The 13,758-nt window shown below is 57.9% G+C and overlaps 2 protein-coding genes across 2 annotated transcripts in view; one reads left to right on the top strand and one right to left on the bottom strand.

The window, feature by feature from the left end:
* Positions 1 to 10,674, bottom strand: part of LOC147094882 (phosphorylase b kinase gamma catalytic chain, skeletal muscle/heart isoform-like) — a 34,995-nt gene extending 24,321 nt beyond the window's left edge. Inside the window, exons 1-3 of the mRNA XM_085974504.1 lie at positions 10,578 to 10,674; positions 7,471 to 7,634; positions 1,568 to 1,658 (exon numbers count right to left, since the gene is read on the bottom strand). Of these exons, the coding sequence (XP_085830630.1) occupies positions 1,568 to 1,658; positions 7,471 to 7,634; positions 10,578 to 10,642 (320 nt within the window). The 5' untranslated portion in view covers positions 10,643 to 10,674. The remainder of the gene's footprint in view (positions 1 to 1,567; positions 1,659 to 7,470; positions 7,635 to 10,577) is intronic.
* The window catches only part of LOC147094881 (E3 ubiquitin-protein ligase BRE1B-like), a 143,344-nt gene that overhangs the window by 113,647 nt on the left and 15,939 nt on the right, over positions 1 to 13,758 (top strand). The gene's annotated exons all lie outside the window — the stretch shown is intronic.

The raw sequence follows: 13,758 nt of genomic DNA, 5'->3' as shown, positions 1-13,758 counted from the left end.
GAAATCACGAGTGTCAACTGATATATGGCATAGGACGATGACGCGACCAATTGGACACGGCCCCCCGACAGTGCAGCGCTCCCTCAGTACTGCCCCTCCGTCAGTGCAGCGCTCCCTCTGTACTGCCCCTCCCGACAGTGCGGCGCTCCCTCAGTACTGCCCCTTCGACTGTGCAGCACTCCCTCAGTACTGCCCCTCCGACAGCGTGGCCCTCCCTCAGTACTTCCCCTCCGACAGTGTGGCGCTACCTCAGTACTGCCCTTCCGACAATGCGGCGCTCCCTCAGTACTGCCCCTTCGACAGTGCAGCGCTCCCTCAGTGCTGCCCCTCCGACAGTGCGGCGCTCCCTCAGTACTGCCCCTCCGACAGTGCTGCACTCCCTCAGTACTGCCCCTCCGTCAGTGCAGCGCTCCCTCAGTACTGCCCCCTGACAGTGCAGCGCTCCCTCAGTACTGCCCCTCCGACAGTGTGGCACTCCCTCAGTACTGCCCCTCTGACAGCGCGGCGCTCCCTCAGTACTGCCCCTCCGACAGCGCGGCCCTCCCTCAGTACTGCCCCTCCGACAGTGCAGCACTCCCTCAGTAAAGGCAACCGGGAAGTGTCGGCCTGGATTCTGGGGGCGGGGGGCTCGAGTCTCTGCAGAGTGGGAGCACGAACCCACGACCTTCTGACTCGGACAATGCTAGTCGCTGAGCCAAGGTGGAGACAGAAAGACCCCGCGGACACTACTAGAAGAGGATCAGAGCAGGGCAGGTGGGGAGTGTCCTTTCGGTCGACATTCCTCCCTCAACCAAACGCCACGGAAAAGCCACATCGATCCGCCACCTTGTTGCCAGCAGGGGTCGGGCTGACGCCCAGAATGGCTGGCTCGTCAGCGTACATCATCAATAGCGGCTGCGCGGTGCGGAGGAGCTACGGACCCGTCCGAGATGCCTCGGCACAGGAGGAGGCAGTTCAGCCCCTCGAGCCTGTTCCGCCATTCAATGAGGTCATGGCTGATCTGCGACCTAACTTCATATGCCTTTGCTCCTTGTCCCTTAATACCACTGGTTAGCAAAAAGCTATCAATCTCAAATTTAAAATTAACAATTGATCTCGGAGCATCAATTGCCGTTGGCGGAAGAGAGTTCCAAATTCCGACCACCCTTTGCGTGTAGGAGTGTTCCCGAACTTCACTCCTGAAAGGCCCGGCTCTAATTTTTAGGCTATGTCCCCCTCGTCCTGGATACCAACCAGCAGAAATAGTTTCTCTCTATCTACCCTATCAGTTCCCCTTAATATCGTGAAAACTTCGATCCAATCACCCTTTAATCTTCTAAGTTCCATGGAATACAACCCGAGTTTGTGCAATCTTTCCTCGTAGTTTAACCCTCGGAGTCTGGGTATCATTCTGGTAAACCTACGCTGCACTCCCTCCAAGGCCAATCTATCCTTCCTAAGGTGTGGTGCCCAGAACTGCTCACTGTACTCCAGGTGTGCTCTAACCAGGGCTTCGTATCGCTGTAGCATGACTTGCACCCACTCTTTAACCGACGGCACTCTCCAAGCCAGAAGTGCAGATACTCACAGGTCCACCTCCCTGCCGTAGCCCGGGTGGGTCTCGTCCGTGGCGCAGGCCAGCAACTCCGGAGCCAAGTAGCCTGGGGTCCCGCAGAGCTCTGAAGGTGGGGTGGGGGGGGAAGAGAATGAAGAGCAAGAGGAACAAGTAGGTCAGGGCAGAGAAAAAACTCCCCCCCCCCACCCCCACAAAGACAATCTCTCCGCGCGAGGACTTTTCCTCCGGTGGGAATCGGTCTCTTCCCCATTCGTAGAATCATAGAAAGTTACAGCACGGAAGGAGGCCATTTCGGCCCATCGTGTCCGCGCCGGCCAACAAGGAGCTACCCAGCCTAATCCCACTTCCCAGCTCTTGGTCCGTAGCCCTGCAGGTTAGAGCATCCCAAGTGCACATCCAAGTACTTTTTAAATGTGGTTAGGGTTCCTGCATCGACCGCCCTTTCAGGCAGTGAGTTCCAGACCCCCACAACCCTCTGGGTGAAGAAATTTCCCCTCAAATCCCCTCTAAACCTTCCCCCAATTACTTTAAATCTGTGCCCCCTGGTTTTTGACCACACTGCTGAGGAAAATAGGTCCTTTCTATCTACTTTATCTAGACCCCTCAATGTTATACACCTCAATAAGGTCTCCCCTCAGCCTCCTCTGTTCCAAGGAAAACAGACCCAGCCTATCCAGTCTTTCCTCATAGCTCAGATTCTCTACTCCCAGCAACATCCTTGTAAATCTCCTCTGTACCCTCTCTAGTGCAATCACATCCTTCCTGTAATGTGGTGACCAGAACTGCTCGCAGTACTCTAGCTGAGGCCTAACTAGTGTTTTATACAGTTGAAGCATAACCACCCTGCTCTTCTATTCTATGCCACGGCTAATAAAGGCAAGCATTCCGTATGTCTTCTTTACCACCTTATCTACCTGGCCTGCTACCTTCAGGGATCTGTGGACATGCGCTCCAAGGTCCCTTTGTTCCTCCACACTACTCAGTGTCCTATCATTTAATGTGTATTCCCTTTCCTTGTTAGCCCTCCCCAAATGCATTACCTCACACTTCTCCGGATTGAATTCCATTTGCCACTGTTCTGCTCATAACCTGGATGACCTCGGTCAGGCCAACCCTTGACCCCCTCGGCCAACTTGACCCAACTTCTCAGGCCTCACTCCCTCACCCTCCTGGGTAACATCCCAGCCAACCTACACGGCCCCACCACCCCCTCCTCTCCATTGCTTTTATATCCTTCCTCCAAACGGGAGAGGCCAAAACTCCAAATGAGGCCTTCCTTGGGCCTGGTACCAGTTCCAACATCCACCTCCCGGCTTTTGGACTCTCTACCTCTAGAAACACAACCAAGGGCCCAGGCTCCATCCTCGGCTGAGTGCCGAGTTAGCCGATCTCGCCCGGCATGGGACTGAGCCCCCCACAGAGAGCAGGAAAGGCCCAGGTTCCATCCCCGGCCTGTGCTGAACTCGCTAATCGGAGCGAGTTGTTGTGATCTGGAATGCGCTGCCTGAAAGGGCGGTGGAAGCAGATTCAATAGTAACTTTCAAAAAGGGAATTGGATAAATACTTGAAAAGAAAAAGAAAAAAAAAAAAAAAAATCGGCAGTGCTATGGGGAAAGAGCTGGGCAAATGGGACGAATTGGATCACTCTTTCAAAGAGCCAGCAGGGGCATGATGGGCTGAATGGCCTCCTTCTGTATAGGGCTCAGTATGATTCTATGGGGTGGGGTGGGGGTGCGGGTGCTACAATTGTCTTCAGCGCCCCAGGTTGAGGGGGAGCAATGGGGTTGACTATCCAGTTGACGTCTGCTGGAAGGTACAAGTCTGCGGGAAGGCATGATGCACCCAGCAGTTGAATATCTGGCCCACACTCACATGCCCAGGCTGACCCTTAAATGCAGCTCTGCTATTCGCTTCAATAACAACAACAACTTGTATTTATATCGCGCCTTTAATGTAGCAAAACGCCCCAAGGCGCTTCACAGGAGCGTTATCAAACAAAATTTGACACCGAGTCACAGAAGGTCAGATGATGACGTAGGTTTTAAGGAGGAAGGGGGTGTAGAGAGGCAGAGAGGTTTAGGGAGGGAATTCCAGAGCGTAGAGCCTTGGCAGCGTAAGTCGCAGCCGCCAAATCAGGGATGCTCAAGAGGCCCGAATTGGAGGAGCGCAGATATCTCGGAGGGTTGTAGGGCTGGAGGAGATTACAGAGATAGGGAGAGGGGGGCGAGGCCGTGGGGTGATTTGAAAACAAGGATGAGAATTTTGAAATCCAGGCGTTGCTGGACCGGGAGCCAATGGAGGTCAGCGAGCCCAGGGGGTGATGGGCGAACGGGACTTGGCGCGAGTTGGGACACGGGCAGCCGAGTTTTGGATGACCTCAAGTTTACGGAGGGTGGAATGTGGGGAGGCCAGCCAGGAGTGCGTTGGATTAGTCGAGTTTAGAGGTAACCAAGGCATGGATGAAGGTTTCAGCATCGGATGAGCTGAGGCAGGGGCGGAGACGGACGATGTTACGGAGGTGGAAGTAGACGGTCTTAGTGATGGCGCAGATATGTGGTCGGAAGCTCATCTCGGGGTTGACGTAAGAAAACTCACTAAGCACTTGGTTGAGTATAAAACAAGGCTTTAATCAACTGTTATGCAACCATGAGATTCTAGTTACATCACTAGTTCCTGGTTACAAAAACGTCCTGCGCAAGCTGGGCCCACGCCCGAGTATTTATACTCCTTGGACGGCGCCACCAGCTGGCCGCCCAGTGTTATTTCATGAGTCATTTCTTCATGAATGATGAGATTCATGACAGGGGTCAAATATGACACCAAGGTTGTGAACAGTCTGGTTCAGCCTCAGACAGTTGCCAGGGCGAGGGATGCAGTCGGTGGCTAGGGAACGAAGTTTGTGGTGGGGACTGACATTAAAGGCTTCGGTCTTCCCAATATTTAGTTGGAGGAAATTTCTGCTCATCGAGTACTGGATTTCGGACAAGCAGTCTTGAGAATTGAGACCGTGGAGGGGTCGAGAGAGGTGGGGGTGAGGTAGAGCTGGGTGTCGTCCGCGTACATGTGGAAACTGACGCTGTGTTTGCGGATGATGTCGCCAAGGGGCAGCATGTAGATGAGAAATAGGAGGGGGCCAAGAATAGATCCTTGGGGGACACCAGAGGTAACGAGGCGGGAGCAAGAAGAGAAGTCATTGGAGGTGATTCTCTGGCTACGATTAGATAGATAAGAATGGAACCAGGCGGGTGCAGTCCCACCCAGCTGGACAACGGTGGACAGGCATTGGAGGAGGATGGACTGGTCAACCATGTCAAAGAGTCAAGGAGGAGGGATAGTTTACCTTTGCCACAGTCACACTGGATGTCATTTGTGACTTTGATGAGAGCCGTTTCGGTACCGTGGCAGGAGCGGAAACCTGTTTGGAGGGACTCAAACATGGAGCTGCGGGAAAGATGGGCAGGGATTCGGGAGGCAACAACATGTTCAATGACTGCAGAGGAAAGGGAGGTTGGGGATGGAGCAGTAGCAAGGACAGAGGGGGTCAAGGGTTGTTGTTGTTTTTTTTTTGTTTTTTTTTGAGGAGCGGGGTGATGACGGCAGATTCGAGCAAGAGGGGGACAGTACCCGAGGAGAGAGAGAACCATTAACAATATCAGCTAACATGGGAGCCAGGAAGGGAGGTTGGGTGGTCAGCCTCTTGGTGGGAATAGGGTCGAAGGAGCAGGAAGTGCGTCTCATGGACAGGACGAGCATGGAGAGGCCAAGAGGGGAGATAGGAAAGAAAGATGCGAGTTCAGGGCTAGGACAGGGGGGGAACCTTAGAGGAATTTTGGCCCGGTGGGCTAGGGGAAGTGAGGGAAGTGGCAGAGGCAGCTGATCAGATGGTCTCAATCTTAGTGACTTGTTATTTCAGGTGGGGGTGGAGGAGACAGGGGAAGAGGGGTTTAAGGAGACGGTTTGCATTATTGAAAGAAGCCGGGGTTTATCTTTGCATCCCAGGATAATCCTGGAGCAGTTTTGGCAGACGAGAGCAGGACCCGATAGTGCTTTATGTGGTCCAGCCAGATCTGGCAGTGAACGGCTAAACCAGTTGTCCACCATATCCGCTCAAGTCTACGTCCTTTGGACTTAAGGGAGCGAAGATGAGGGCCGTACCAGGGGGGAGCAGCCAGGGTGAGAGAGAGTAATTGTTGTAATAGGGACGAGGGCATCAACGGTGGCGGTGAGGGTGTGGTTGAGCAGCTCGGTAGCTGCAGAAATGTCGTGGTGAATGGGAGGGCCAAAGGCTAGGCAGTTGGGATTTTGAAAGCGCAGTTATAAGTGAATTGGGAGAGAATTTTTTCCAGGGGCAGGCACAGAAGGAAGTGGAGTTGGGAAGGGGGAATGTGGATGGAGCGTGATACAAGGAAGTGGTCAGAGATGGCCTTATCTGTGACTGGCATGATGGGAGTACAGGAAACTTTTTTTAAAATCCGGCACCGACGTGGTGCCGGTTCATCAAAAATTCCGGATAACCGAAAGCTATAGTAAAAGATACGGAGCTGAGCGCTCTGTATAAAGCAACAAACCCTGTTGCTTAGCAACAGGTTCAGAACAATGGCCACAAGTTGCAAGCGTCTCTGTAGCTTAGCAACAGCTGCAGCCACACCCTTTCACAGCAACAGATGGAGGAAGGCAAGTCATAAAACTTACCTGAACCTACTCCTGAATTTTGCCGGTTTACTGAGATTTCCGGTTATTGAGGTGCCGGTAAATCGAAAGTTTCCTGTAGCGAGGCCACGCGAGATGACAAGGTCAAGCGGGTGGTGGCCGTGAATATGCGTTGGGCGGTTTACATGAAGGGAGAGATTAAGGGAGGATGTGGTAGCGAGTTCCACATTCTAACCACTCTCTGGGTAAAGACGTTTCTGCTGAATTTCGTATTGGATTTATTACTATCTTATATTGATGGCCCCTAGTTCAGGTCTCACCAGCAAGTGGAAACACCTTCTCTACGTCTACCCTATCAAACCCCTTTCATAATCTTAAAGACCTCTATCAGGCCACCCCTCAGCCTTCTCTTTACTAGAGAAAAGAGCCCCAGCCTGTTCAGTCTTTCCTGATACGTATAACCTCTCAGTTCTGGTATCATACTTGTAAATTTTTCTCCAGTGCCCCAACATCCTTTTTATAAAAGAGAGACCAGAACTGTGCACAGTGCTCCAAGTGTGGCCTAACCAAGGTATATGGAGACCAGAACTGTGCACAGTGCTCCAAGTGTGGCCTAACCAAGGTATATGGAGACCAGAACTGTGCACAGTGCTCCAAGTGTGGTCTAACCAAGGTACATGGAGACCAGAACTGTACACAGTGCTCCAAGTGTGGCCTAACCAAGGTATATGGAGACCAGAACTCTGCACAGTGCTCCAAGTGTGGTCTAACCAAGGTATATAGAGACCAGAACTGTGCACAGTGCTCCAAGTGTGGTCTAACCAAGGTATATGGAGACCAGAACTGTGCACAGTGCTCCAAGTGTGGTCTAACCAAGGTATATGGAGTCCAGAACTGTGCACAGTGCTCCAAGTGTGGTCTAACCAAGGTATATGGAGAGCAGAACTGTGCACAGTGCTCCAAGTGTGGTCTAACCAAGGTATATGCAGACCAGAACTGTGCACAGTGCTCCAAGTGTGGCCTAACCAAGGTATATGGAGACCAGAACTCTGCACGGTGCTCCAAGTGTGGTCTAACCAAGGTATATGGAGACCAGAACTGTGCACAGTGCTCCAAGTGTGGGCTAACCAAGGTATATGGAGACCAGAACATGGTAGAGTGCTCCAAATATGGCAAGTGTGGTCCAACAAAGATTCTATACAAGTTTAATATTACTGCTCGTTCCCATCCCCGGGATATACACCCGGGAGTGGCGGCGCACTTACCTCGGAGCTTCTCGCCGGGTTTCAGGTGATAGGAGAAGCCAAAGTCGGAGAGCCGGATCTTGGCCTGGTCATCCAGCAGAATGTTCTCGGTCTTGACGTCCCGGTGGACGATGTTTCGGCTGTGCAGGTACTGGAGGGCCTCGAGGAGCTCCCTCATCATCTTCCTGCGATCGGGCAGAGGGGTGGAGACAGGCAGCGAGAAACCATTCCAAGAAAAAAGAGTGACAGGATTAGGTTCCTCATTCTCCTCTGCTTCAGTCAGCCCTGGCTCGGTCACTCTCTCTCTCAACTTGCGGAGTCCGAAGGTGGTGGGTTTGGGCCCCACACAATCCAGAGACTTGAGCCCCCATAACCAAGGCCACCACTCCCCGGTGCCAGTACCGAGGGAGCGCCGCACCGTGGGAGGGGCAGTACTGAGGGAGCGCCGCACCGTGGGAGGGGCAGTACTGAGGGAGCGCCGCACCGTGGGAGGGGCAGTACTGAGGGAGCGCCGCACTGTGGGAGGGGCAGTACTGAGGGAGCGCCGCACTGTGGGAGGGGCAGTACTGAGGGAGCGCCGCACTGTGGGAGGGGCAGTACTGAGGGAGCGCCGCACTGTGGGAGGGGCAGTACTGAGGGAGCGCCGCACTGTGGGAGGGGCAGTACTGAGGGAGCGCCGCACTGTCGGAGGTACTGTGTTTCACACAAGGCATTAAACTAAGTTTCACATCTGGACATTTATCAATTGCTGTTTGTGGGAGATTGCTGTGCGCAATTTGGCTTCCGCGTTAACAACATTAAACAGTGACTACACTTCAAAAAGTACTTTATTGGCTGTGAAGCGGTTTGGGACATTGATGTGGTGAAAGGTGCTGTAGAAATGCAATTCTTTCTTCATTCACTGCATTACACACCCCAATCAGGGCCATCTCCATTGCCCCCCTGGCATCCGCCTCTCCCAACCGGTCTCTGCCGTCTCTTCCAGCCCACATCCCAACATCCTCCAACTTAGGCCGCAGAAACCCTCCCCTTTGTCCCACCACTGCCTTCCGTGCCATCAATCGCCTGGGCACTCCCCAACCCCCCTCCGCCATCTCCCGGACCCCTCACTCGCTCAGTCCTCTCCGACAAAACCTTCGCCAAAGCCAAGTTGTCTCCTCTCCAAAATCTTCGGGTTCGTTTCTTTATCTGATATCTGTACACTGACTGGTGTCTCTCAGTCCCCTCTCTCAGGGAGATATCTGTACACTGACTGGTGTCTCTCAGTCCCTCTCTCTCAGGGAGATATCTGTACACTGACTGGTGTCTCTCAGTCCCCTCTCTCAGGGAGATATCTGTACACTGACTGGTGTCTCTCAGTCCCCCTCTCTGTCAGGGAGATATCTGTACACTGACTGGTGTCTCTCAGTCCCCTCTCTCAGGGAGATATCTGTACACTGACTGGTGTCTCTCAGTCCCTCTCTCTCAGGGAGATATCTGTACACTGACTGGTGTCTCTCAGTCCCCCCTCTCTCAGGGAGATATCTGTACACTGACTGGTGTCTCTCAGTCCCTCTCTCTCAGGGAGATATCTGTACACTGACTGGTGTCTCTCAGTCCCTCTCTCTCAGGGAGATATCTATACACTGACTGGTGTCTCTCAGTCCCTCTCTCTCAGGGAGATATCTGTACACTGACTGGTGTCTCTCAGTCCCCTCTCCCTCAGGGAGATATCTGTACACTGACTGGTGTCTCTCAGTCCCTCTCTCTCAGGGAGATATCTGTACACTGACTGGTGTCTCTCAGTCCCCTCTCTCAGGGAGATATCTGTACACTGACTGGTGTCTCTCAGTCCCCTCTCCCTCAGGGAGATATCTGTACACTGACTGGTGTCTCTCAGTCCCTCTCTCTCAGGGAGATATCTGTACACTGACTGGTGTCTCTCAGTCCCCTCTCTCAGGGAGATATCTGTACACTGACTGGTGTCTCTCAGTCCCCTCTCTGTCAGGGAGATATCTGTACACTGACTGGTGTCTCTCAGTCCCCTCTCTCAGGGAGATATCTGTACACTGACTGGTGTCTCTCAGTCCCTCTCTCTCAGGGAGATATCTGTACACTGACTGGTGTCTCTCAGTCCCCCCTCTCTCAGGGAGATATCTGTACACTGACTGGTGTCTCTCAGTCCCTCTCTCTCAGGGAGATATCTATACACTGACTGGTGTCTCTCAGTCCCTCTCTCTCAGGGAGATATCTGTACACTGACTGGTGTCTCTCAGTCCCTCTCTCTCAGGGAGATATCTGTCCACTGACTGGTGTCTCTCAGTCCCCCCTCTCTCAGGGAGATATCTGTACACTGACTGGTGTCTCTCCAGTCCCTGTCTCTCAGGGTGATATCTGTACACTGACTGGTGTATCTCAGTCCCCTCTCTCTCAGGGAGATATCTGTACACTGACTGGTGTCTCTCAGTCCCTCCCCCTCAGGGAGATATCTGTACACTGACTGGTGTCTCTCAGTCCCTCTCTCTCAGCGAGATATCTGTACACTGACTGGTGTCTCTCAGTCCCCTCTCTCAGGAAGATATCTGTACACTGACTGGTGTCTCTCAGTCCCTCTCTCTCTCAGGGAGATATCTGTACACTGACTGGTGTCTCTCAGTCCCCTCTCTCAGGGAGATATCTGTACACTGACTGGTGTCTCTCAGTCCCTCTCTCTCTCAGGGAGATATCTGTACACTGACTGGTGTCTCTCAGTCCCCTCTCTCTCAGGGAGATATCTGTACACTGACTGGTGTCTCTCAGTCCCCTCTCCCCCAGGGAGATATCTCTACACTGACTGGTGTCTCTCAGTCCCTCTCTCTCAGGGAGATATCTATACACTGACTGGTGTCTCTCAGTCCCCTCTCTCAGGGAGATATCTGTACACTGACTGGTGTCTCTCAGTCCCTCTCTCTCAGGGAGATATCTGTACCCTGACTGGTGTCTCTCAGTCCCCTCTCTCTCAGGGAGATATCTGTACACTGACTGGTGTCTCTCAGTCCCCTCTCCCCCAGGGAGATATCTGTACACTGACTGGGCTCTCAGTCCATTTTCTCAGCATATTCCTTCTTCTAACTTAACAAGACACCAAGTGGATTTTGCTTGCTGCCTACCTGGTCTCTTTCTCACTCAGGACGACTTTCTCAGTGAGGTAGTCGAATAGCTCCCCTCGCTTCATCCTGTCAGAAAAAACAGAATAAGTCAACCAAAGACCTGCACCAGGTGAGATCAGCAAACTCAGCATTAGGCCAGGCATCGAGCCTGGGCTTTTCCGCCTGTGTGTGTGTATGGTGTGGGGGGGAGTGTGTGCGGCTGTGTGTCGGGGGTGGGGAGTGTGCGAGGGGGGGTGCGCGCGCCTGTGTGTTGGGGGGGGGGGGGGGGGGAGGAGCACGCGCCTGAGATATAGCGCGAGTGAGTGTATGTGCAGGAGAGAGAGGGGGGGCGGAGAGAGAGGGGGGGGCGGAGAGAGAGGGGGGGCGGAGAGAGAGAGGGGGGGGGCGGAGAGAGAGGGGGGGGCGGAGGAGAGAGGGGGGGCGGAGAGAGAGGGGGGGCGGAGAGAGAGGGGGCGGAGAGAGAGGGGGGGCGGAGAGAGAGGGGGGGCGGAGAGAGAGGGGGGCGGAGAGAGAGGGGGGGGCGGAGAGAGAGGGGGGGCGAGAGAGAGAGAGAGAGGGGGGCGGAGAGAGAGGGGGGGGCGGAGAGAGAGAGAGAGGGGGGCGGAGAGAGAGGGGGGGCGGAGAGAGAGGGGGGGCGGAGAGAGAGGGGGGGCGGAGAGAGAGGGGGGGCGGGAGAGAGAGGGGGGGCGGAGAGAGAGGGGGGGCGGAGAGAGAGGGGGGGCGGAGAGAGAGGGGGGGCGGAGAGGAGAGGGGGGGCGGAGAGAGAGGGGGGGGCGGAGAGAGAGGGGGGGCGGAGAGAGAGGGGGGGCGGAGAGAGAGGGGGGGCGGAGAGAGGGGGGAGAGGGGGGGGCGGAGAGAGAGGGGGGGCGGAGAGAGAGGGGGGGCGGAGAGAGAGGGGGGGCGGAGAGAGAGGGGGGGCGGAGAGAGAGGGGGGGGCGGAGAGAGAGGGGGGGCGGAGAGAGAGGGGGGGCGGAGAGAGAGGGGGGGCGGAGAGAGAGGGGGGGCGGAGAGAGAGGGGGGGCGGAAGAGAGAGGGGGGGCGGAGAGAGAGGGGGGGCGGAGAGAGAGGGGGGGCGAGAGAGCGGAGAGAGAGGGGGGCGGAGAGAGAGGGGGGGCGGAGAGAGAGGGGGGGCGGAGAGAGAGGGGGGGCGGAGAGAGAGGGGGGGCGGAGAGAGAGGGGGGCGGAGAGAGAGGGGGGGCGGAGAGAGAGGGGGGGCGGAGAGAGAGGGGGGCGGAGAGAGAGAGGGGGGGCGGAGAGAGAGGGGGGGCGGAGAGAGAGGGGGGCGGAGAGAGAGGGGGGGCGGAGAGAGAGGGGGGGGCGGAGAGAGAGGGGGGGGCGGAGAGAGAGGGGGGGGCGGAGAGAGAGGGGGGGCGGAGAGAGAGGGGGCGGAGAGGGGGGGCGGAGAGAGAGGGGGGGCGGAGAGAGAGGGGGGGCGGAGAGAGAGGGGGGGGCGGAGAGAGAGGGGGGGCGGAGAGAGAGGGGGGGCGGAGAGAGAGGGGGGGGCGGGAGAGAGAGGGGGGGCGGAGAGAGAGGGGGGGCGGAGAGAGAGGGGGGGCGGGAGAGAGAGGGGGGGCGGAGAGAGAGGGGGGGCGGAGAGAGAGGGGGGGGCGGAGAGAGAGGGGGGCGGAGAGAGAGGGGGGCGGAGAGAGAGGGGGGCGGGAGAGAGAGGGGGGGCGGAGAGAGAGGGGGGGCGGAGAGAGAGAGAGAGGGGGGCGGAGAGAGAGGGGGGGCGGAGAGAGAGGGGGGGCGGAGAGAGAGGGGGGGCGGAGAGAGAGGGGGGCGGAGAGAGAGGGGGGGGCGGAGAGAGAGGGGGGGCGGGAGAGAGAGGGGGGGCGGAGAGAGAGGGGGGCGAGAGAGAGGGGGGCGGAGAGAGAGGGGGGGCGGAGAGAGAGGGGGGGCGGAGAGAGAGGGGGGGCGGAGAGAGAGGGGGGGCGGAGAGAGAGGGGGGGCGGAGAGAGAGGGGGGGCGGAGAGAGAGGGGGGGCGGAGAGAGAGGGGGGGCGAGAGAGAGGGGGGGCGGAGAGAGAGGGGGGGGCGGAGAGAGAGGGGGGCGGAGAGAGAGGGGGGGCGGAGAGAGAGGGGGGGCGGAGAGAGAGGGGGGGCGGAGAGAGAGGGGGGGCGGAGAGAGAGGGGGGGCGGAGAGAGAGGGGGGGGCGGAGAGAGAGGGGGGGCGGAGAGAGAGGGGGGGCGGAGAGAGAGGGGGGGCGGAGAGAGAGGGGGGGCGGAGAGGAGAGGGGGGGGCGGAGAGAGAGGGGGGGCGGAGAGAGAGGGGGGGCGGAGAGAGAGGGGGGGGCGGAGAGAGAGGGGGGGCGGAGAGAGAGGGGGGGCGGAGAGAGAGGGGGGGCGGAGAGAGAGGGGGGGCGGAGAGAGAGAGGGGGGGGCGGAGAGAGAGGGGGGCGGAGAGGGGGGGCGGAGAGAGAGGGGGGGCGGAGAGAGAGGGGGGGCGGAGAGAGAGGGGGGGCGGAGAGAGAGGGGGGGCGGAGAGAGAGGGGGGGGCGGGAGAGAGAGAGGGGGGGCGGAGAGAGAGGGGGGGGCGGAGAGAGAGGGGGGGCGGAGAGAGAGGGGGGGCGGAGAGAGAGGGGGGGCGGGAGAGAGAGGGGGGGCGGAGAGAGAGGGGGGGCGGAGAGAGAGGGGGGGCGGAGAGAGAGGGGGGGCGGAGAGAGAGGGGGGGCGGAGAGAGAGGGGGGGCGGAGAGAGAGGGGGGGCGGAGAGAGAGGGGGGCGGAGAGAGAGGGGGGGCGGAGAGAGAGGGGGGGCGGAGAGAGAGGGGGGGCGGAGAGAGAGGGGGGGCGGAGAGAGAGGGGGGGCGGAGAGAGAGGGGGGGCGGAGAGAGAGGGGGGGCGGAGAGAGAGGGGGGGCGGAGAGAGAGGGGGGGCGGAGAGAGAGGGGGGGCGGAGAGAGAGGGGGGGCGGAGAGAGAGGGGGGGCGGAGAGAGAGGGGGGGCGGAGAGAGAAGGAGGTGGGCGGAGAGAGAGGGGGGGCGGAGAGAGAGGGGGGGCGGAGAGAGAGGGGGGGCGGAGAGAGAGGGGGGGCGGAGAGAGAGGGGGGGCGGAGAGAGAGGGGGGCGGAGAGGAGGGGGCGAGAGGGGGGCAGGAGAGGGGAGAGAGAGAGGGGGGGCGGCGAGAGAGGGGGGGCGGAGAGACGAGGGGGGGCGGAGAGAGAGGGGGGGCGGAGAGAGAGGGGG

Source organism: Somniosus microcephalus, unplaced genomic scaffold (assembly GCF_052327205.1).
Source record: "Somniosus microcephalus isolate GS21.2 unplaced genomic scaffold, FLI_Smic_1.0 unresolved_chr1, whole genome shotgun sequence".
Classification (NCBI taxonomy): Eukaryota; Metazoa; Chordata; class Chondrichthyes; order Squaliformes; family Somniosidae; genus Somniosus; species Somniosus microcephalus.
Note: the sequence above shows the minus strand (reverse complement) of the source record. Positions and strands in the feature narration are given on the sequence as shown.